General features: G+C 47.9%; 1 protein-coding gene across 1 annotated transcript; it reads left to right on the forward strand.

Moving 5' to 3' along the window:
- On the forward strand, window positions 1-7,600 carry fam171b (family with sequence similarity 171 member B; the record flags this gene model as incomplete). The annotated part of the gene is made up of 8 exons (XM_079735447.1): window positions 1-199; window positions 1,444-1,677; window positions 2,641-2,733; window positions 3,097-3,255; window positions 3,885-4,055; window positions 5,409-5,519; window positions 5,882-6,005; window positions 6,313-7,600. The coding sequence occupies 8 exons, from the start codon at window positions 1-3 to the stop codon at window positions 7,598-7,600; spliced, it is 2,379 nt and encodes a 792-aa protein (XP_079591573.1).
- Between the last annotated feature and the right edge of the window lie 4,665 nt (window positions 7,601-12,265).

Raw genomic sequence — 12,265 nt, forward strand, 5'->3', positions numbered from 1 at the left:
ATGCCTGCGGAACGCCACCAACCCCACCTGCTACTGTTGTTGTCGGTGGTCTGGAGCGGGATCCTCTGCCGCGACGCGGATCCGGTGAGCGCGAGCCTCCCCTTACCCTCCGAGGACAATGCCAGTAGCAGCATCCCTCCTCCGGACACGACCTACCCGGAACACCGGAGCCCGGAGCCCGGGTCTCCAACCCAGCCAGGTAGGCGAGGCACTAAGTCCTTTGATCTCACGGTTTGGGGCCGAGAAACGGCAGAAGAAAAAAAGGAAATGGCATCAAGCGGCTCATGAAGCAATCACACGTCGTTTTAGAAATCAGGGCTCGTATAAACACATAGGTGAAGATATATTGTGCATTTTTGTGCAATGAAACAATACGCTTCCACCAAACAAACATAGATAACTACAGGCCGTATGATGGCAATAATATCGACCTCCGTGCAGAAAGACGCACAGTGCAAATGCATGCTCAGGAGAAAATGCTGACTGATATAAAAAGAGAGGGTAATTTGCTCATTATTCCTCAGCCTGATGAAACGGTTGGGATTTCATAACGTTGTGTGGATTCATCACTCGCAGTTACGTGTAACGGTGTATCGTTTCGCAGCGTGTTGAGAGGATTAGGGGCTTTACTCTGCGGCCACGGGGGTTGTAATATGGGGGTTGTAATATGGTAATCACGGTGTTCCCCTAGCTGAGGAATAGCCCTTGTGTTGTGTAGCCTGATTTATACGACACCCGCCCGCTCCGCTGGTTCTTTGTTAGGGGCCCAGCTTCACGGCAGAGCGGCCCCAACACTTCCGCACACACACACACACACACGCAGGCGCATGGACGCACACGTGCACACGCACGCACTCAGCCGCGCGCACACGCAAACAGGGGAATCACAGACGGTGGCCCTTGGTCGTTAACTTAATAGTCCCCCGTCGCGTAAGGTCAGGGTGGTTGGGCCAATCAAAACACAACAATTTAAATGTTCACACACAGACGTGTGTTAATCTATCAACGACAACGCTTCGAGTACGGGTCGTGTTTTGAATGATTGTAACCATTAAAACACATGCATAGTTGTAGTGTCTCCTTGACCAAAATGCCCCCTAACCCCTACCTGCTCCTTAATGACATGTTTCCTGTCCTATTATCGCTATAATAGTCTTTTTTTACCCGGGATAAATACTAGTAATAACTGGAAAAGATAGTTCCTGAATGAATTGTGTAGGCTGTCTGTATGTGTATAACAATGTGGGCATGTATGCATGGTGTTTATGTAGGTCTGTCTGTCTGTCTGTGTACACACAGTGTGTGTGTGTGTGCATGCGTGCGTGTGTGTGTGTACGTGTACATACATGCTGAGTGTGTGTGTGTGTGTGTGTGTGTGTGAGTGGGACAGTTCTAGTTGACAGTTTAATCGCCCTCTCTTACCCCCCCCCCCCCCCCCTCCAGAAGCCCGGTTCGCCCTGAAGGCCCTGGTGCGCGACCTGACCACCCGCCGCCCGCTGGCCGGGGCCACGCTGGACGTCTACGCCGGGCGCGCCCCCCGAGCCAGTGCCAGGACCGGCCCGGAGGGCGCGGCCCTGCTGTGGGCCCCCTACGGGCCCCGGCTCCACCTCACCCTGCTGGCCCGCGCGGAGGGCTACGTGCCCACCACGCTGCCCTGGGAGACCACCAGGAGGCCACGTGAGTAGGGCGCCGCGTTCACTCGGGTGCTCGGTCACGTGTGTGCGTCGTCCATATGTGTTTTTCGTTAAAGGTGACGTGCTATTCCACCAGGTGCGACTGTGATTTGCCGCTACAAGCCGCTTTGAAAATCGGCCTCTTCTGACATCACAAGTGGGCGTGTCCACCTAGATGTGTGCTGGGTAGATCAGTCCACCGGCCTACCCAGTGGACCGTAGCAAACGTTGCTCATCTATCCAGCACAGATCTAGGTGGACACGCCGACTTGTGGTGTCAGAAGACGCAGATTTTCGAAACGCCTTGTGACGGCTAATCACACTCGCACCTGGTGGTATAATATGTCATCTTTTAAGGTTTTCTTCATGTCGTGATTAGGTTTCGATAATGATAATAATAATCATAGATTATTTTGTATTGTGTTTTTCAAAATACTCGCTTCAGTGTTTCTCTTGTTGGGGTCTGGGTTCCAAGGGAAGGTCCACCTGATCAGGGGCCGGACAAACATTTTTGGGCCCCTCCGGGGCCAGACAAAGCTTCATGGGCCCCCCTTGTAGTTTACCTCCAAATTAACCTGTTCAGATGCCATTAAAGGGATGACAACAGGATATAAACCCATTAAATAACCGTACCACAGAGGGATGCGTCCACTACACACCTACAGAATATCTATCAGGAAAATGTCAAAATATTATTATTAACATACATCTAAAAGTTAGGTTATAAACTCAGTTTTAGAAAGGCTGTGTTGTCTGCGTTTTCCAACCACGACACTGAACCCTAACAAGAGGTTGAACGCCAGGGCGCCATCTGCTGGTAGCTTCACATGCTTTCACCAAGGCATGGGGTGTGTTGGTAAAGTATCTTTCCAACGCTCAGCCGACCTGTGGGATGTATATTTCCTCCTGCACGTCCTGATACCTGATACTTTTTATAAATTGGTTGTATACGTGTTCTGTGTTGCAGTGTTCTCCGCTGTCACTCTGGGACTTCTCCCGCAGAACCACGGAAACATCTGGCTGTTCGAAGACTCCCTGATCATCACGGCAAAGCTACCAGGTAAACTCTCCTCACCTTCTTCAATCAAAGAACAAGCTCCCCTTCCCTTCACCAAACCTAAACGTTTTATATGTTCCTTTTGTTTTTTCCGACCAACCGAAACACACACTTGCCTCAACCAACCGAAAGTCGTGGTTTCGTTTGTCTCTTAAAGGGTTGCAGTATTTTCCATTTAAGTCTTCAAATATACCAATAAAAACATTAATCAGACCTGTAAGCATGCATATATATAGATAGTATGAAAAAAATATTAGGTGTTTTTTATGGTCACCACTACACCCAGTTTGAAAACGACGACTAATAGAGGACAAGATTTCAGCCTAATAGGTTCTGTTGCTCAGATAATCGTGTGCGTCTCTACAGACAGTTCTTCTCAGCCCAGCGTTAAGTTCCCGAAGGACCTGCTGACGCTCGCCGGGAACGCCAGCATCTCCTCGTTGAGCGCCTATCTGACGGTGCCAATACACCACCTAGCGAGGGACTGCGCCAACTGCACCCCCGCCATCGTCGGCAACCAATCAGGTGGCCTTTCCCATCTGCTACGGCTCAAACCTGACGGATTCATGCCTTTTCCCGCTGCGACACGGGAATTGCATTCCAAAAAACCTTTCCATTGGGATACAGCCCATAAACAATATGTACTGCACTTTATACAGTGAAAGGAAAACCAGACCGTAAGGCAACATATTATAGATAAACGTGATGTAGTAGGGTTACTGAGAAGGGCTATAGATTGATCCTGGGCCAAAACTTGACGGAAATGCACAACTTTTTATAAAACGACCTGTTACTGGACAATTTTGGTTACCAGGAAAAGCCAATCAAACACTCCGGCTGCCCCCCCCCCCCCAATCTGATTGGAGGGAGTGGGAGTGGCTTGTGCAACAGAACGAATGCCTGAACCACATAGCCCTACCCTTAAGTAAAACTCAGCCAGTAGTCGAACAGAATACCTTTTTAAAACGCTGCTAGTAGGTGGGATCTAGCTTAAACGCAGTGTTTGTATTGAGATTTGTTTATTTTCTATCCTAGTATTTAGGTATTTGTCTCATACTATCCTGTGGTGTCGGTTTTGCACACTGACTTCATGATGACACAGTGTACCGAAGGTTCCACCAGGGTCATTGAAACTATGTCTCTGCGGTGTTCAGCCTACAGGAACATGGAGCTGAGGCCGACGGCGGCCCTCAGCGTCCGGCTGTGCTCCGGGGCCGAGGAACTGCAGGTCAGGGGCCCCATCCACCTGAGTCTACCCCTCGGACACAACACCGGCCTAAGGCCGACGGACACTCTGCCCGCATGGGCCTTCAACAGCCAGACAGGTACCCTAAAACAGGCTTTTAGTTTTCTGCTCCAAAACACAAATGTGTGTACCCCCTTGCAAACGTAAGGATTAGGACCATATGGGATGTTTTTCTTTATCAGTTCTTAGTGTAAAATCTGAATTATGAGATTTGAATCAGAATTCTGAGATTAAACTCAGAATTCTGATTTTAAAATCAGAATTTCCAATAATTCACATGTGGCCCACTTCCGTACAAATGATACCTTATGCCCCTTTTCCACCAGCGGGTACGCTTTGGACCCAGCACGCCTCAGCCCAGTAGTGAGGGTGCAGTATAGCCCAGCTCAGTTACAGCTTGTGGTAGGGTGGGGTTTAAGCCGGATGGCGATAACCGTGGCAGCTAAGTAAGCATCATGAGCTCATAGCAGCCCGACACAGTGTAGCCTGCTAATAAATCTAAGGAAAAATAAGAATGCGACACAATGAACAAAAAGCAACAATGTATGACGTCCAAGGAGGACATCGATCTTTTGCGCGACATTTTCTTCAATAAACAAAGCTTTCACCTCGCAGATTCTGTGTTTGTTTGTTATTATCCCCGTCGAACGGAATTGACGATTCTGTCAGCCGATCAACGGACGGCGTGTGTAGCTCGGACTTACGCCTCGTGCCCACTGCACCGTCAGTCAAAGGACGTCGGAAGGCGTGGCTGACGGATGGGGGAGCTTTCCAGGGTCGTCAGAGCCCGAGTAGTGTCACAGTGCTTACATTTGCATACGCAATCTGATTGGATGACGGATCCGTCGCTGCCGAAAAAGTTGACCATTTTTCAACTTCTTGACGGGGCCGAAGGCTCCAACGGAGCGCACCGATCCACAATGCATTGCGCGTCCGTTCCCATTCAAAGTCAATGGGGATCAGTCAACGGACGGATGGAGTGGGCACGAGGCGTTACCGGCACCCTTTCCGTACCCCAACAGAGGAGCACTGTGAGACGAGAGAACGGCTCAATACGGCTCAGTCCGGGTCACGCCCACTTTTGGCGGTGGTAATGCGAACCGTGCCGCACCTTTGCAGACTGAACCGACCCGCGCCCTCTGGTGGAAATGCACCATTAGCGAGAAAACAAAAAGTCTAGGTTTTCTTGTATTTTACTTTATTTTTTTACTTTACTTTATTTTTTACTTTATTTATGAATTGCAGAATGTCAAACTTTCAACAATTATACAAAATACATAATTTTAAATAATGATTGTGGTCTCTTTTGTGGTCACCCCGTAAATACACATTTCATTTCAAACTCACTACAGTCTGTTAGTCTGGCATGGCCTAAATAACACAAAATAGCACATAATAACACATCAATAATGTTATAATAATGTGTTTTCAGGAGCCTGGGAGCAGCAGGGCCTGGGGATAGTGAAGAGGGTCGATGGCCACTTGGTCTGGACCTACACCGCCTCTCACCTGGACTACTGGATTGCCGCGCCCTTGCCCACTGGTATGCACCAGTCTGTAACTTTAGTTGTTGTTTTATTTGAAATGAAAGTTAAATACCTTTCCAAGATGGCCACGGATTCCCTTCCCTTTTAAGGTTGGACGATCCACCCACTACTAACATCCATGGTGCCAAACCTCTTTCTCACACTTCCCCATCGTTCAGGGCATATCGTCCACCATATTTAAGTCTCCATCCGGCTTTTGTGTATGATCAGTGTGTTCTGGTTGTGTGTTGGGGTTCACGTCATAGATCCTCATTCAACATGATGTCTCAATCCTGATCCTCTTGTGTGAGCTATTAAGTCGTCTACAGCCCTGTGCTGAAGCGACCTGTACTGAAGCACGCTTCCCCTTCTCCTCCAGATTACATGGGACTCGCAGGTTCTATCGACTTCTTGTCTGACCACAACTTCCTGCTGGTCGGCCTCTTCGGGGCAACAGTCGCAGTCATGATGGGCTTCCTCACGGTCCTGGTCTGTCACTGTGGGTAAGAAACCAGAAGCGAGTATATCAGCTGAGTCCTGATCGAAGCGACCTGGGTTTGATTCCTGCCAGTGGTCCTTTGCTGCATGTCCTCCCCTCTATCCCCCATACCTTCCTGTCTTACTCTCTCTACAATAAAAAGGATAACATCTCCAAAAATAAATCTTCAAGAAGAGATATAAGCGAGACAAACGCAACAGATTTGAACAGAATCATTTCTGTGTGTGTAAAAAGGCAAAAAACACAACTTTTTGGCTCACTGTGGGGACATTCGGTCAGGTTCTAATCCGATGTGTTTCCTGCGTCGTCAGGAGTTCTCAGCGAGTGCCGAGGCAGCGGAGACGGCGAGCTCGCTTCTCCAAGCTGACGGTCCTGAAGAAGGACCAGACCACGTCGACTCACATGGAAGAGGGGCTGTCGTTCCAGTCCGGCGAGCACGGCGGCCGGCCCTCCCACAGCGTTCCCTGTGACCCGTCCTCCACGCCCAGGCACATGGCCAACTACAACATCTACGTGGAGGACCCAGGGATCCGATCGGCTGCCCATCACTACCAGAACCTGGCCTCCTCGGACCGGAACAAAGGCCCCCACGCTCAGTCCCACTACATCAACAGTGACCAGGTGACTCGGCTCCAGGAGATGTCGGAACACAAGAAGCCTGATCTGTTCTTCCAGGACAAGCTGGTCCACCTCTACAACCAGCCCGTGGCCATCATCCAAGCCACCGAGCTCTTCGGCTGTCAGGAGCCGAAAGGCTCTGCCACCTTCCCCCGTAACGGAGGAGAGCACGACCCTAACTTAGATCCGGCAAGGAAAGGTGGCTTCCCCCAGACTCTCCCTAAAGGCCACCAGCCCCAGTCTGCAGACGACCCCCGGCAGCCTGACCAAGACGACCCCCAGCCCCTGCAGACTCCTCCCCAAGGCCAGGGCCCCAACGCCAACGTCTGGGGTCTCTACAACAACAAGAACAACCTCCTGGAGTCCTCCGTCTCGGTGCCCGGGACGCTCAGCGAGGCGGCGGCGGGTATGGGGCCGTTCGGCGGCGGCACCCACGGGGCTCCGGGCGAGCTGCAGGGCATCTCCGAGCGCACCCTGCTGGAGCTGAGCAGCGGCAAGGCCTCGGCCGTGCCCCCCAGGGCATGGTTCGTCTCCCTGGAGGGCAGGCCTGCCGCCAGGGTGCGGCACTCCATCATCGAGCTGACCAGCCACCAGCGGCCGACCAGCAGCAACGACACCAGCCTGGACTCGGGCGTGGACATGAACGAGCCCCTGCCCCGGCGGACCACCAGGGCCTCTTCGCTCCCCCATCGCACCCGGGGCCGCTACAGCGAGGAGCCCGACCTGAGCAGCAGCGAGAGCGGCACCACGGCCACCTGCACGCCCGAGGACCCGTCCCTGAGGAACATCCTGGACGGCAGCGTCGGAGCCATACCCAACATCCCGGAGGAGCGGGACGGCCCCGACACCTCCAGCGCCCAGGAGGACAGCGAGTCCCGGGAAACGCCGCCGCCACGCCGCCTCAGGAAGGTCAGGGAGAAGGGGAGGACGGAGAAGAGGAGCGCCAAGCAAGGGCACAGGCCGATGAGCAAGCCCAGCTAGGAAGACTCCCCTGCATGGTCAGACGGCTGTCTCCAACTCAAACTCCCTTGCGTTTCACACAGGTATCTTTGTTGGGGTTTTCGGGATTGTACAACCTTGCCAAAGAGTTCCTGAGTTAGGATGTAGCTTTCGTTGATTTTTCTTTTGTTTACAGACCACGGCTGTCTTCCCGTGCTTCTGCTAACACTTGTCGCTCACCAGCCCCTTGCTGCACACCAGAGCCCCCCAGTATGTCCGCGACACCCCACCTTGCGTTTACTTCAGACCACGAACAGCAACAATTAAGGCCAAAGGATTGACTCCCATTTCATGGACTGGGTCGTTGCTCCTAGTGCACTTAATCCTCACCAGAATTGCCTGCTGTTGATCAATGGATTATATTGGAGCCCATCTGATTCTGTGGGCTGTACTGCCTCTCTTTCTAGACCACTGAGAATCAAATGTCCAAATATTAGCACCAGTGCTGCCAGTAATCCGAGACTCCGGGATGTCCAGTTCAGGAAGACAACTGCTGAGTGGCACTAATGTTTGGAATTGTATTTTCACAAGCTGAACTTAACGTTAAATAAGTCCCCTCTCAGTGATCGTTAGCGGGTTTGTAAAAGTTAAAACATCGGTCCTCAAGATTGTCTGACGACCTCATTGAAATATTCAACTGAAAGTAGCGTAATATAGAATAATATATATCATCCCATAGTATGAGACTCTTAAATATCAACTTAAAATCAGGCTCTTTTTTGCCGGAATCCCGTCCTGGACGGTTTCTCCGCTCCAAAGTCCTCTCCGCTGATGGTAGCGACAGAGCATGGCTTTGTTCCCAAATGCATGGAAACAAAACTGGTGTATTGTTGGGGTCTGCCGTTCAAAAACGCTGGGTATCTGTTGTTGTGCTACTGGTTTCACGCCGAGATGATGTCACTTCACCGATGTCATCCTGTAGATAGGACTAGGGAGCACTGCTATTTGTTCTCTCAACCAATCAGGTGTCGGCCTTGATGGTGTTCAGTAATCCAGTCCAATCACGGTCAAGAAGGTCTCCACTTGAAACACTCAAGTAAACACTGCACCCATAGCTTCAATCAATACATAATCACGATATTGATCAACGACACGAGGGCAGCAGAGACATGCATCATTTTATAGGGTGCTTGAGCAAAATGTACTAAAGTTTACGATACATTTTAATGACGATATAATTGTGATGTTTTTACAAGGACACAGAGACACAACAGGTCTCCAGTAGATTTTGATAATTAACTTTCTACCTGAGAGCGTCTCTGAGTCAAACTTCTAGATCCGTCCTGCCCCTTGAACAATGTGCTCAGGCAAACAGTGCACACTACACTTTAAAACGCCTTGCTCATACACCTGCATCTTGCATTAGAATACCTTATGTCCATCTCCATTGTGTCGCCTTTAATTCACCAACAAGTTTACCACATTCTAGATATAAAATTGACATTCCAGTAAGAAACTCAGTTAACTGCATCAACAAAATGTATTATTCTAGCAATATTACCCCAGTAATAAAATTCTAAATAAAACCCAAAACCTGCCATATTTAGTCTTCCTAAACTGTATTATTCCCTTAATTAGTTTAAATATAACTTATTTGGCTGGATTGTAGCAATTTTATGTATATACATGCCTTATTTTATATGTACAAACTTGAATAATGTAGAATGTGACTGTGGTTAATAGTTTTGTGCCTACTGTTTTTGTTTTAAAGACTGTTGTGTTCAGTTGTGTACGACGATATTGTTACCTGACTGCTGAGTCCAGTGAATGGATGCTGGTTAATGCATTTGGGGATTCGCTTGAGAAGGAAGTCCAATCTGACAAAGTGTGCGGCATTCTTCATACTTTAAAGGTGACATAGTATATACCAACAGGTGTGAGTGTGATCAGCTATTACAAGTCGTTTTGAAATTATGCCTCTTCTGACATCAGAAGTGGGCGTGTCCACCTAGATGTGTGCTTGATAGATCAGTCTACCAGCCTACCCTGTGGACCGTAGCAATCGTTGCTCAACTATCCGTCATACATCTAGGTGGACAGGACACACCGACTTTTGATGTAAGAGGATGATTTTTGTAACTATTTGTAGCTATTCACACCCACAGCTCGTGGCATAATATGGGACCTTTAATGCAGCAACAGGTCGAGTTTTGACCCATTCACCACTTTGAATGTATAGAAAACACATACCTGTTGCTAATGTACCAGCTTAGCCTAAACTAAAAAGACACTGTCCCCACTAGCCTAGCACTATGAGGACACTGCACACGCTACGCTTGCAGTATGAGGAAACAGGAAATAGTGCTATGGGGAAACTGTAAATGCTAAGCTAACGCTACAAGATATCCTGTTTTTGCTAACCTAGCTCAATGGGGCCACCACATCTGCTAAGCTAGAGTATGTTTTTGCTGTACCGGCTAAGCTAGCACTACAAGGACACTAGCAGCTAGGCTAGCACTATGTACCTGCTAATCTAGTAGAGTAAAACAAAGTCTGGTGCTGCTTATATCTGTCTTGGTTTCATTGTGCTCCCTACCCTTCTCCTATGACGTTTACCGATCCGTCTGCAGTGGGAAAGTATTAGTGTTTATGTCTGTTATGACGGTTGTAATCAGGGCTGCCAAGTTTTCATTTGTGGGCCAAGCTGAAGATGTGACTACTTACACCCATTCCCCAAGTGTCCTAACTTCAAATCCTTACACAAACCATAAACAAATCACAAGTGGTCAATGATCACTTTTAAACACTTGGTATTGGACTTTTTGACCCACACCAGACCCATGACTGCAGTCCCACAGAACCACCACCATTGCTGCTTTATCTGCTTTTTAGTAGGCAAAACTTGATCAACTTACTTTTTAAATCACTGCATGAAATCCCGAAAGTCATGTGGATGACTTATGTTCGAAACATGCCCATAGGTCTCGAGTTTGTATCCCCGAACCCCTAACAGATATCATACAAAGCCACATGCCTTTGACCAAAAAAAAACATATATGGATTCATTAAATTAGGTATGTTTATGTTATTATATGGTTATTATCTGTATGTGTATTGAATTAAGTTTAAAGTAGCCCACGCTCCATAAAAGAAATCTAATTTATTTGTTTTTTACAAACTTGTTGATTATTCTTGTTGAACATGTCCTGTGGTGCCACTGCCCTGACTTTCAAGTGTTTTTACAGTAGCATTTTTTTTATAATTCGATGTTAAAGTTATCACCAATACGCATGTGTTACTATGTAGGCAGATATAAAATAAATCGTTAAAAAATCATAACAAATTGTTTTCTACAGAGTCATGTCCCTAGGTACCTCTGTGCTTATTTTCACGTAGTTTGAGCGCATTCATTTAAAATAATTTGATGTTAGTCATCCCGAATACGTGTGTGTGTGTGTGTGTGTGTGTGTGTGTTTCTCCCCAGTAGAGAGGCTTTGCTCCATAGAAAGAAACAGACAAACAAGACGGCGGTTTCAAACGCCACAGCGGAAGACCCTGGGTTCAAGTCCTGAGGAGGAGCATCTCCATGGAAACCAAAGAGAAAACAGATATCTTGGAAGAATAACTGATAACGTGAATTACAATGTCAAGTTTAACCTCTGAACGGAACAGAGCAGGAGGCGTTCAGCAGAGAGTGTCGACGTGGTTCAAGACAACTTGTTTCTATGTGATGTGAATAGTAATGTCATATATCATATCCTAACAGCTGCTAACAGATGTCTTGTTGGGAGAGCGAAAGAAGTATCGTTTCCCACTTCAGCGAGCCAAATAGTTGTTTTTTAAATATGTACTTTTGCATTTTTATTATAGAGCGAGATAAAGAGGAATGAATGGGAGATGGAGTGGAGGACATGCAGCAGATGACCACGGGCCGGATTCAAAGCGGGGTCGCAGTGATCAGGACTGAGCCTATATGGTACGCGCTCGACCCGGTGAGCCACCGAGGCGCTCTGAACCCCTGGTTCTTAAGGGGTTCTGATGAAGTGTCGGTTTGAAACGTGGTGATGTCATGTGGATTATATATATTCACGTATGACCTCTGATTGACGGTCATTGTCCCTGCCTCGGTTGTGCAGTGGAGAGCACTGTAGGCTAACCCTCTGGGGACCAGAACTCAACTCATGCTGTTGTTTGTTTCCATTGTAAAGAATGGCATAAGGGGTAACACTGTCGTTTTCTTTGTTTTAAAATAAAACACTGTTTTCTTTATCGTTATAGAATAAAACATAAGGGGCAACACTGTAGTTTTCTTTGTTGACATAGAATAAAACCTAAGGGGTAACACTGTCGGTTTTTTTTGTCGTAGAATAGAAAATAAGGGGTTACACTGTCGATTGTTTTGGTCGTTATGAAATAAAACATAAGGGGTAAGACTGCCGTATTTTTAGAAAAATATAGGAGATAGGCTATAGAAAAATGTCACACGTTGACCTTCTGCCTCCACTAGAGGGAGTCGTTTCTTAGCAGAAGGCAGACATGAATCGAGGGGTGTGACTTAATTCCACACCGCTGGTGCATCAACACTCTGCTAGTGTTGATTTTGAATATCACCTTTCCTCCTTGAGCAAACTTGATGCATTTTTAAAAGTGAAAATATACCAACATGCCCCGACATTTCTGGTCACCAAAAATTTGACCAAAACCAAC

The sequence above is a fragment of the Pollachius pollachius genome (genome assembly GCF_949987615.1).
Source record: "Pollachius pollachius genome assembly, chromosome: 4".
NCBI lineage: Eukaryota > Metazoa > Chordata > Actinopteri > Gadiformes > Gadidae > Pollachius > Pollachius pollachius.